The 12,512-nt window shown below is 40.6% G+C and overlaps 1 protein-coding gene across 3 annotated transcripts in view; it reads right to left on the bottom strand.

Moving 5' to 3' along the window:
* Positions 1-431: 431 nt before the first annotated feature.
* Positions 432-12,512, bottom strand: part of MIDEAS (mitotic deacetylase associated SANT domain protein) — a 71,892-nt gene continuing 59,811 nt past the window's right edge. For all 3 annotated transcript variants that reach the window (XM_035112647.2, XM_035112665.2, XM_035112656.2), the window contains 5 exons: positions 10,059-10,147; positions 8,229-8,378; positions 7,438-7,632; positions 6,821-7,038; positions 432-3,975 (listed from right to left, as the gene is read on the bottom strand). In XM_035112647.2, coding sequence (XP_034968538.1) covers positions 3,738-3,975; positions 6,821-7,038; positions 7,438-7,632; positions 8,229-8,378; positions 10,059-10,147 — 890 coding nt within the window. In that variant the 3' untranslated portion in view covers positions 432-3,737. The remainder of the gene's footprint in view (positions 3,976-6,820; positions 7,039-7,437; positions 7,633-8,228; positions 8,379-10,058; positions 10,148-12,512) is intronic.

The raw sequence follows: 12,512 nt of genomic DNA, 5'->3' as shown, positions 1-12,512 counted from the left end.
CCATATACCGGTAAACGTGTTTTCCATTTTGTTACAATAAAAAATAGACCATTAAAAAATTATCTCTTGCAAAGTTTAATAGATGGGGATTATTAACTTTTTTCAGACTGACTCGTGATCTTTATTATTCATATACTATAAATAAGATTTTGAAGCCATATCTATGGAGCCTCTTTTCTCATAGCTACAAGATAGGACACAAGGAAGCCCAGACTGTTCTGTGCTAGATTGTGCAAATTGTATTTGAGAAGGAAGCAGATCAATCACATTCCCCACCCCAAAGAAGAGAGATTTGCTAGCACCACCTTTTTCTTTAAAGAAAATGACCACTGGCTACTTTGTTCACTTCTATAAGATATATTCTCTCTCGGCATAAAACATTGTTTTAATTTAGTTCCCACATTTAAGGCAGACCTTTTAAAAAAAATAAAAAAAAAATCAGTTTCTTATCTAGATCTCTTTTTCAGAGCATTACTGCATGGCCACATGGCAGATTTCTGTCCAGTTGTCTAGTGAATTTCTTAACAAGGCTTTTTGAGCCTCTGTGCAGGAATAAGTCTTAGGTTAAGTGGAGAAATAAAATAAAATAAAAAGAGTTGAGATAAGACATTTCTAGAAGATGCAATTAAAAGCTACACACCCCAGAATGAGCCAGGCTTAAAAGGAGGAAAATATACTTCCTTACTATGATGTATCACAAATGATTGTGCAAATTTTTATAATCTGAATGTCGAAGGTTCAAATCAAAACGAAGGAAAGGAGTGAAGAAAATAGTCTGGTTGCATTGACAAATTTCTGAAACTGCAAAAAAAAAAGAGAGTAAAAAGAAAAAGCACAAAACTTGGCTCATCTTATTGAAGACTGTTTTTATGATGTGCTGGAAGGACTCCTATAAGAAATCTAGTGGAATCTGCATTATACTGCAGTTGAAAAATGTTCAGACAGTAATTTTTTATGTGCATGCGAGTTTTTCCATTATGAAGCACTAAACATATTTCAAGTTGCCTTATACAGAATCAAGCCTATCGGTCCATCTAGCGCACTACTGTATCCTTTGACTAGCAGCAGTTCTCCAAAATCCTTAGGCAGATGCCTTTCTTAGGTCTGCCATCGTAAACTCTTTAAATGGAGATGCCAGGGGTTAAAGCTGGGAGCTCCTGCTTGCAAAACCATGTGCTCTGCTACCAAGGCCACCACTTTCCAAGTTGAAGTAAATGGTCTTTGCTCTGTCTGTGCATTTTTTTAAAAAAAATATGGATGACAGCATTAAAATATGCAATCATGAGGCTACACTTTTAATCCAGTAAAAACTACAATACATATGATTCCTCTAGTCATGCAGCTCAACTCTCAGAATGTCAACAGCAATCTAGCTGAGTTAGATGGAACCTTATTATGGTTTACTCAAATTAACCAATTTCTTCAGAGGGATGAAGTCTTTCAATCATCACTTGTCATCAGATTGCCACTGGCAATGGGAAATAAGGATTTAAAGCTGAAGTTTATAGCAACCTTTTCCATCACTTCTATGTACACTTCTAGAGAGTTGTGATCTCAGCAGTTTTCAGGAGATCCAGAAAACCCCAAAGACACAATCCCATTGTGACACACTCAAAACTTCTGATGCACAATGTTGATATTGCAGTTTACAAACTTCTCAACATTTTAGCTTTCACATCCCTCACGGTTTTAGAGGGCTAAAACAAAAACTAAACTTGTGGCTTGCATCTAACAGCTACGTAATGAAGATTTACATCCTCTTCCACAGTTACAGCCCTTTTTTTATTTTAGCTCAACATTATTTTAGGAGCAAATAAAACACCAAGTTTGACAACTGAAATTGGCAAGTAAATTAATTCATATTTGCATAACTCGGAGGTTATAGATCTGTGAAGTCAGGATTCAGTGCCGAGTCCTAGACCTTCTCAAATATAATTTACAGATTGAATCACTAAAAAGTCATAATCCTCAGGCTACCTAGCAGCTACACATCGTAGCTGTCCCTCAGCATTATAATAAATAAACCAGCCCTACTACTGACAGCAACATTTCAGTTTAAGTGTTCTTAAACACTTTCAATTCAATTTTCAATTCAATTCTATACCAATTTTTGACAGGGCATCTTTTGGGGGGACAGAAATGCCTTCTGCCTTGATTCTCCCTCCACTGCAAGATTGAAAACTAGTACTCTTTCACCTGCTGATATGTGGAGATAGCTCTCTACACAGTGTAATGACAACTGCAAACACTGCAGTTAATCATAGCATAGATGCTATTTAAAGTACCCGGGACCCTGGGACACTATCACTGCAAATCTAGTTTCCCTCTTCCCAATATGCTGGATATCTTGCATTAAAAAAAAAAAAGATCTTGGGTCCATCGAGTGCTAGTTGTGCAAGTTCTGAATGAAGGCTCTTCTTTGGCTGGCAAATGATAAGCCCAGCAGTGTGGGTTGAAAAATGCTTAGGAATGGGAAAATATGAATATTCATAAATCAGTCAAGTGCTCTCATAAGGGTTTTTCCAAAGCCTTTTTTAAAAGGAAGGAAGGAAGGAAGGAAGGAAGGAAGGAAGGAAGGAAGGAAGGAAGGAAGGAAGGAAGGAAGGAAGGAAGGAAGGAAGGAAGGAAACATACAATGCTTAATTTTTTTAGCAGCTTTTCTTTTGTGGAGGTATTGAAATTGGACTGAACAGGTAAATAAACAACATGATATCCAATCTAATTGGGCAGCTTCAGGATGAAATCCAAAGGCTCTCTGCCACTTTTTGGCATATATACCACAGTAGCTGCAATGTATGAATATTTACCTGCCTTACACCAAATCAGACCATTGGTTCATCTAACTCAATCTCATCTATTCAGATTGTCAGTGGTTCTCTAAGATTCTCTATCCCCAATCCTATTAACCTGAACTCCTTTTATCCATAATCCCAAGGACAGAAGCTGTAAGAAAAGCCTGTGTTCTGCGCTCAAAGTTCTTGACCATTCCAACAGTTTAGGTGTCAGCAACAGCCCTTGCCTCCAGTCGCCAGAAGTGTGTGCAAAATATATGGTCGACCCTGCATGGCATTTCTAAATTCAACAGCCAGGGGCAAGGCTGAATTAATGCTAGCAACAGATGCGGCTTCCTGTGTTTGAAAAGACAAGTCTTTTACTCTCAAAGGTCATCCCACAGAGGCTGCTCCCTACCAGATTTTTCTGGACATCTTTTTCCTCTGGAAAATAAGTTCTCGTAACAAAGGATGGAGGAGGTAAAGCATGTATTGGCTGGAGCTCTAAGCAGGTAGGCTGAAAAAGTTAATGAGTGTGGAACTGCAGGTAAAACTTGGAGGTTGGAAAAGGAACAAACAATATGGGAACAACAACTGATGCCCCACCCTCACCCCGGTACTGCTCTCATGACTCCCGGCGATCCCATGGAAGGGTAATTTGAACTGAAGGAAAGCTGAATTCCATGCCATGATCATTTGTTCAAATAGGTACCGAAACAGTTCATTTATAAATAAAGTGATTCATAAAATTTTGGTTTTCTTTAAAAAGTAGAAACTTCCAAGGTGATGGTTTTCTTTTCTTTTCAAAATCCACCAGTCTGTGTTAGTGAGGCGAGGAAGGAAGTGGGAGCAAGAGGGCTGGGTGTCTGTTCAGATGTGGAGCTACACAGGTGCAGCAAGTGGAAAAGATCTTCCCAGGTTCAAAGGGCCAGCCCAGCTCTCGCAGCCTCCTCCCATGACCCTCTGCTACACCTCTCCATCCTCATCTGAGCTGCTGCTGCCACTGCTGCCGCTGCCACTGCTGCTTCCGCTGTCGCTGCTTTCCTCTTGCTGAGCTCGGCTACGAGCCGCTGCCACTGCCTCTGCCGCCGCCGCTGCCGCCTCTGCTTCTTCCTTCTCTCGCTGCTTCAGAGCCGCCGCCTTTTTCTCCTGCTCGGCGTGACTTTTCATGTGAGCGCTGCGGCTTTTCACCTTGTAGAAGATTCTGGAGAAAAACACAAAACGGTGCCGTTACTTACTCTAGCTCACCTTGATGTCTCTCGTGAATCAGAGAGATTCAACATCCTCCCCAAAAGATGCTAACTTCCCCAGGCAAGGTCACCAGTGAAAACTGCACTGCAGTAAACAAAACTGCTCCCGTGTTATTCTTAATGTATGCTCAAGTGTTGGCCACTGAGAGGCCTAGATAAAAACTTGAGTCTTCCCCGATTATGAGCTGCAATATCTGTAGCAAACCATATTGTGCTTGTAGTGCAGATTCTGTGAAGTGATTGTGGACTCAAACCCTTGTGATTTCCTTTAGCTATGTGTTTGTACTTCGCTAACATACTAACTTAATCTGAGGTATTGTGGACACAGCTCCACTGGATCAGATAAATGGTGAGTCTAGCCCAGCATTCTGTCTCCAGCAGGGGCTGGTCAGATGCCCCTAAAAGGATAACGAAGAACAGGGCCTGGTGAAGAGAGCTTTCCCATTTGTCTCTGGCACCTGCAGATCAACGAACATGGTTGTTTCCAATCTTAGCTTTATGCTAATAGCCACTATTGATGTATCTTAGTTACAGTAAGCTGTCTTTAAAGAGAAAAGGGCACAAATTAAGACCCAAAACAAACCCTCAATAAGATGCACAGTTACTGAAATACAATAAGGGGAGAAATCACTCAAGGTATATCATATCCAATAATAGTACACCCAGTTGCTTCTGTGATTATCCTGGCTTGACTGACATGCCTCCTGACATTCTGCAAAGCCTGAACTCCATTCCAAGACCAAGCAAAATAAATATATACAGTATGTATGTTGCACTCTCCTTGTTTAATTCTGTCTGCTGAACAGAGCCTGTCTCTTGTCCAGGGCTTCCTAGGAAAGAGGTGTGTGTGTTTGGAGGGGGGGAATATGCATGTGAGTTCTGGTCTGGATCCAAACAACCACATAATTAGCCCCATATGTCCAAGGAAACTTTGGACTTGCATTTAAAAAATAAATAAAAAATATTTTGCACGGCAACTTCCTCCTGCCCACAATGCTGCATGACAAGCCTGTTCTAACACCAAATGAAGTTTCAAAAGCAATTTATGCAATGGCATGGGGATCTTGAATAATTCCACAGTGCATGTTTAAGACCCTGACTCTACCTATAGTAGCTCTTTAACAGACTAGTCGGCATAGCCCTCCTGTCACCTGGGACCAGTATGCATCATCATCCATGACTGGCCTAGGTTTAACAGGCCCGCAAAACAGACTATGATCTTATTTGTCTATGAAAGCATTTTCTATGCCACCATATCATAAAATAGCAAGGTGGTGTACAGTATGAAACATCATTACAGAAATACAGAAAGTCATGAAGGTGACTGACTAATCAAAATTTAATCTTGTAAGCGAGGTGAGACATGCCACCTCCCTCTCATAAAGCATGATGCTTAGTAAGAGTTCCGTTGAACTGTTTTGATTTTCACTCTGGTTTTACACCAAACATTGTCTACATTGTGTGGCTGCCTGCTTTCTAGAAATGAGCTCCATGCCGAAAACAGCAATGGGAACCTAGCTGGGACACAGAAAGGGTCAGGCGCCTTTGAATAGGTCTTCCCCAAGGGTCAAATGCTTTTTGGAAACATCCAACTGGTCCTTAACTTGATACGAGCGGCTATTTTTTTAAAAAGAAAATCTCTTGCTAGCAGATTAATGCACTGAATTGGCTTCAGCTAGATGCTTTACTCCTATGCAAATGTGCCTGGAAGTTTACAAGCAACAAAAAGTGAAAGTAACATTATTACTCCAATGTAGACAGAAATCATCTGCACCTTGTTCCCTAATATCTCCAGCAATTGTAATTTGATCTTAAAATCACTGATTTCTCTCTTCACAGTTGGTTTACGTCCTTCCATTTCTGATCTTCTAGTTACTTACTTGATGGCTCATTTTCTTAGCAAGCTTCAACAAGAGATTTGTCTAACCCTTTTTGAAAATCCAAGTATCATGACTATCTTCTATCCACATCAGGGTTGGGGAACCTGTGGCTCTCCCAGATGGTATCATCCTTAAAATAGACTCAGCTCACCCTCAATGTTATGTCTACGGCACTTTCAGAAACAAGTGTAAGAAGACAGAACTTGGAATGCTAGTGAGCCTGCACCTCTTTTGCATCTGGGGAAGTGACTGGAAAACAGCGTTGACTACCAGCCAACACAGTTGTGAATGCAATGGATAGTGATCGCCAAAGAAGGATAGCAATTTCACTCTCTTCATTGCTTTAAGTCACTTCATTTCATTGCTTTAAGTACTAGGTAAGGCTCACTGTTCACTGGGTTTATGCAAACCTGTCAGAGAAACACCACTTTCTAGCACAATGGACTCTGCAGGCAACAAACATTCTCTTTCTTAGTCTACCTCCAGTAGAAGTCTACATGTTCAATCCTGAACTAGTATCTGTTGTTACAGGAAAATATGACGACTTCAGTGTCTACTGAAAGACTCCTCTAAAACATTCCCTGAAGCATCTCATCTCTGCAGGAGTCACACCATTCATATCGACAAAATGTACATAACTTCTGAAATGGACCATGGCATTTTTTCTGGCAAGATGCACATGTACACTAAGGAATCTCTACAACTGCAGGAAGCACCTTTTTTAAAATCAATAAAAGTTAACAAGACAATGAAAAACTACAATAACATAATTATCGTAGCTGTTAAAACACTGATTAACACCGCCTCCACCCCAGCAAAATAAGCTACCACTTCTTTAGTTCTACATATCTTTTACCTCCTCCTGTACAAAAGAAACAATGGAACCCTTGTTTTTGTTTCTGAGTTTTCCCACTCTTACCTTCCACATTTTTTACATGGAAATTCCTCCTCTTGGTTCGGGGCTTTGCTGACGATGTCCTGTTTGGGCTTTGGTTTTCTTTTTCTCTTTTGGGCAGGTGGAGAAGTCTTCCGATATTTCATGGGCGTCTCCTTTGTCCTCCTTGAAATTCTGCCTCTGGCTTCTGCTGCTCTTGGAGCACCAGGTTCCTGCTGCTTTTCCAAGAGGAGACTACCAACCTTCGGAGGAAGGAATAAAAAAGTTTCAAATAATACAGGAAAACACGTTGTAACACAGGATCCCTCTAGATCAGGCATCCCCAAACTTCGGCCCTCCAGATGTTTTGCACTACAATTCCCATCATCCCTGGCCACTGGTCCTGTTAGCTAGGGATCATGGGAGTTGTAAGCCAAAACATCTGGAGGGCCGCAGTTTGGGGATGCCTGCTCTAGATGTCCTTTTTGCTGAGCATTCATTGTGATTTGTGCTCACAATGTTACTGTTCAATACTGTTTGCACAAGGCTACCATACCAACACTTTCAAGCTTAAGGTGACATTAGGAAGAACTAAAAGCACAGCCAGTTTGGCAAAATCCTTCTAAGTATAAACTGAATGCCACAAGTCGTTCTACACTTACCTGGTCCTCAGTGTGTAGCGTCTGCGTGGGTTTGGGGTGTGCAGTGTTGCTGTTCTTGTCATGAAACTCATACTCGTCTACTTCTTCCTCTTTTATAACCAACCGATCCTCCACTTCCTCCTCCTCTTCGTCAGTGTTTTCATAGTCTTCGTTATACGTTCTGGGAGGAAGAGTTCGCGTAAGCCTATGGGAGCTCTTCATAAGAGTAAAAAAAAAAAAGCGGGGGAAGAAAGTCAGTTTTTTAAAAGAAAAATCAACGCAAAGGCAGAATACCAGGAAGGGGATCTTAAGAGGTCCAATGGAGCCCAGCCAGCACCATTCCAACAGAACCTCCTCAAGTTTTAATAAATGCGTTGGGAAACTGGAAAAGGCTTCTCCTTACACTTCATTTGTAGAAAAGTACATTAAATTTGTTCATGATGTATATTTTATTTGTACTACATTGTATTCTTATGTACAATGCTCATTTGAAAGTGGGGTAATACATGAGGCAAAGGATCCTTGCGATAAAATGAATGTACAAGATAGGAGTGGTCATAAACTACATCGTTGGATAGCTTCCTTGCTTCTCTACTGTACTTTGCTATGAAGCAGCTTGTGACTGACATGATTTTTGTGGCTATATTTGTTGCTTGTGAAGTTTAATGAAAATAATAAAAATTATGAACAAAAGAAACCAACGGACTACTTGTGTGCTCAGGCTGCATAGCAGTCTTGTGCAATTTTACACAAAATGTTCCAGCTGTAGGCAGCATAATTTTGTGGGGTGAAGCCGGCATTCCAAACATTACCTTGATATCTACTTCCACTTCATCTTTAACCGCTTTTTCGCTGGCTCCATCAACATCCCCAAAGATCAACGCCCCGTTCCGGCCTATTTTTACTTGCTTTTTGTATGTATAATAGAACTCCACACACTGAGCCACAGTCTTTGTTTTAATCTGTAGAATTTATTGAGAGGAGGAGGGGAAGAGACAAGGGAGGAAATGGGAGGGAAATGGGAAAAAAATCAAAAATCAATACACACGCCTGTCACTCGCACTCCCCCACACCTATGTGCTTCAAAGTCACAGGCCACAATGCTAAGAGCTCATTCATGTCCATCCTTTCTGAAGGCTGGCATGATTTGAATTTTCCTTTTGTTTCCTGGCTTACAGAGCTTGCTTGCAACATGGGAGCTGGAATGGGGATCGGTTGCTGCAAGGGAAGGAAGAGATTCATAAATTCTACTGGGCACAATAGTGTTTCCTGGCTTGCGGTCAACTGTCTGGTGCTTTGCTTGATCAACATCAATCACAGGCTTACAGTGCAATCCTAACCATGTCTACTGAGAGGAAAGCCCTGCCAAATAAAAAAAAGGCTTACTCCCAGATGATGTGAAGATTTCAGATGTAGGTATAAAAGAAAAAAATTATGGTTGGTATTCAGCTTACCGTGTTTCTCCAAAAATAAGACACCGTCTTATATTTATTTTTCCTCAAAAAAAAAAACACGGTGGCTTATTTTCAGGGATGTCTTTTTTTAATTAAGTATGGTACAGTTTAACCTACAAGCTTATTTTGGCTTAATTTCGGAGAAACACAGTAGTTGACTACCACCCTGCATCTATTGATATAGACTTTTATTCTGGCCCATTCCAAAGACTCAGAAAGCTAACAATATGAAGGGGAGATCTAAAGTTGGAACGTGTGAAGAGGAGGGCAACCAAGATGATCTGGAGATCAAGCCTTATGAGGAACAGTTGAGGGAGTTGGGTACGTTTAGCTTGGAAAAGAGGAGACGGAAAGAAAATACAATAACCATCTTCAAATATCTAAAGCGTTGCCACATGAAAGAAGGAGCAAGCTTGTTTTCTTCCGCTCCAGAGGCTAGGGCCTGAACCAATGGATTCAAGTTACAAGAAAGGAGATTCCAACTAAGCATCAGGATTCTTGACCCCGGGGTCCCTTCCAACTCTACAATTCTATGACTACAATTCTTCCAATGTTTCATAATTTTGGAAGAAAAAAATGTGTAAGGGGAAAGAAACACCCAAGACTTTCAAGTCTCCCCAACACGAATCCCCACAACCACCTTCCTATCTTTCACATAATGGTCTAAAACACCCTGAGAATTAGATGAATGATATCAGGCAATGTAGATACTGACAAAACTACACCTTCAGCTCCCTTCCTCTTTCAATTCCCCTTATTAATATTTTAAGATGTGTTTTGCAGGTCTCACACTGGGGGTTTTTTGTTCACAATTGATGCTGCTCCTGTTTCATTTGTAGTTTTCGCCCTCCACAGGTATCATCTCCAGAAAACTACGTTTTGAAGTATGTTGTGACTATATTTTGTTGTTACAGAGACTGGAGCAAAATAAAAACTTCTCACACTGCACTATGGATGTGAGAGCATAAAGGCTTCTGCTGAGGAGAGATTATCTGTATACAGAAAAATCTCACCTCCAAAGTGGCAGTGAGACACTCCATTGAATAAACACTACAGAACACAAGTTCCCAGATAGAGGATGAAGCAATCCCCAAGGTCAATGATCCAGTGACACTTGCATATGTCCTGCAAAGGCAGGTCAATTATTTTACAATGCACTCAGGAAGCAACAAGCAACAAGCAACTCACAAGTTTCTGAACCAGGAAGAAGTCTTTCTTGTAGATGGCAATCCCCTTATTGAAGAGCTTTTTCTCTAGTGTGCTCCACTTATCTGATCCTGAAAAGAAAGAGTGGAACACAACTTCATTACCTTTGCAAGATTATTTCCAGACATTTAAACGTTTTATTGTTAAGGTGTGTATCTCTTGCATATCTCTGCTACCCTGTCTGGATTGTATTGATGTTATTGCTCTTATGTGAACACCTGTTTTTCTAAAAACTTTTTGTAGGAAAATGCTATGACAAGCATATTTGAAGCTATACATTGGGGGGGGGAGCCTAATCTTGTGTTCTTTTTAGCTAACTCTTTAGTATTAAGTAGTCTACCTCTATTAACTAGCCTGCTCACCATAAAATTATTGTGCATTATTATACCACTGCATACCCAAAATACTTTAGTAGAGTCTCACTACAGGTGTGTCTCAAATGACAGCATACTCCCGCAACATACAAAGCTGAACCATATACACATAGACTTGAATGCCATCTAATCCTAAACAAACAGAAGGGCTCCTTCCATTCACTAAGGGAACTGGGATCCAGTGGGTTGGGGTGAAATTCTGCACCAATCTCCCCCATGCAGCCTCCTGCACTGCCTCCCATGGTGTTCCCCCAATAGTCTGTCATAAATTTTCAAGGAGCAAAGGCACTACTGGGGGAAAGTGGAGACTGGTGAAAATCAGCTCCCTCTCCTTCTGCTGGCAGAAGCATCCCCATGAATGGAACTCTTCTCTGTTTAGGGAAGCTTTTAATGTTTAATAAATTGTTGTATTTTCATATTTCTGCTGGAAGCTGCACATAGTGGCTGGGGAAACCCAGCCAGATGGGCGGGGTATAAAAATAAATTATCATCATCATCATAGGATGCTCCTGCCAGTATAACCTAAGTTAGGATCAAAGCCATAGTCCAAAACACTTTGATTACTAGAGAAGTGTTTAATGTTACTTTCTCCTCCAGAGTGTTACAGGGCAAGAGTGAATGTGAACCCCAAAACATTTTCTCCTTTCATGAAAGGGTAGATATCCAAAATTAGTCAGAGTAAATGCACTGAAATCAATGAACTTAAGTCTACTGATTTCAGTGAATTTAGTCTAAGTATGGCATAGTTAGATGTCGCCCAAGGTTTAGACATGAACATATTGATGATGACCTTAGAAACAACTTCCATTTTCTAATTCAGGAGAAGTAAAGCTTGCAGTAGGAGTTGATTTCTGTCTATGAGTGATAGATAACTTTGACACTAATGAGGCAGACAATACCCATACAACGATTCATTTAAATTGTACCTAGGACTCTTAAGATTTTAATTGTCCATTTCCTTTATTCCATGTCTTTAGTCATCATTTTCACAAGTTCACACACACCACGTTAGATACAAAAGGGTATTTTTAGCATCTTTTCTAAAAAGCAGCCTATATTGAAATCAGCCACGCGTTGTCATAGATACTCCAAGATCCAGATGAAAGCATTTTGGTTCCACCGGAAAAACAACAAGTACAAAGAAGCAACCAATGATCCGGAATGGTGCTTGTGGATGTTCTATACCATTTGTGTAGAAATGCAAAAAAAAAAATAACTTGACAGATAACATAATTCAATTTTGCTCCGTGTCTCCCTGCTGTCTAAATATCCAGAAGGATAGGTATTCAAAATGTTTACCATTCTCTCTCTCTCTCTCTCTCTCTCTCTCTCTCTCTCTCACACACACACACACACACACACACACACACACACACACACACACAGACACAGCTTACACTCTGCACATGTCCTTGAACTGCTTCTTCCTTTAGCTTTGCTCTACAGATGACTGTGCAACAGGTACAGACTCTTTGCAGGTGTACAGAGGAACACACCCTAACATATAGACTGGCTGCCCTCACTGAAAGGCAATTACATGTTCTCATGAGACTGTAATACAATACCACTGTATTTATGACATTTCGAATTATGCACTTGATCTATTGCATTGCACACATAAGCCTCTGTCTGACCTTGATTAGCCTTGGTGAGAACAAAACCTTCCATCCAACTGGCACTGAGCAACTGATAACCTGATCAATAGCCATTTGCCTCTCCAAAGGTTGATGTCAGACACAGGTAATAATTACTTAGAAGAGAAAATTATAAGTGATTCATTCATTCCATTTCCGTCCCAACTCTTGCTGTCTTTTCTGCCCTTGAGTGGGTCATATGTGTGTCATTTATATTCTACCATTTCCTTCCTATATTGAAATTTCAGTGTAGCTCACTGGATCCTCAGCGCCACTATCGCATCAATGATAAGTGTATCTGCCATAGCAAAGGTAAGTATTGTATAGTTAATTGTAAGCTGTTAGCCCAGGGTTTGGGCAGCCTGTGCACAATTTTATTCTATCCATTTCACTCTTCCATAAATATCGCATTTGGTGATTCCAGCTGC

The sequence above is a fragment of the Zootoca vivipara genome, chromosome 1 (assembly GCF_963506605.1).
Source record: "Zootoca vivipara chromosome 1, rZooViv1.1, whole genome shotgun sequence".
NCBI lineage: Eukaryota > Metazoa > Chordata > Lepidosauria > Squamata > Lacertidae > Zootoca > Zootoca vivipara.
Note: the sequence above shows the minus strand (reverse complement) of the source record. Positions and strands in the feature narration are given on the sequence as shown.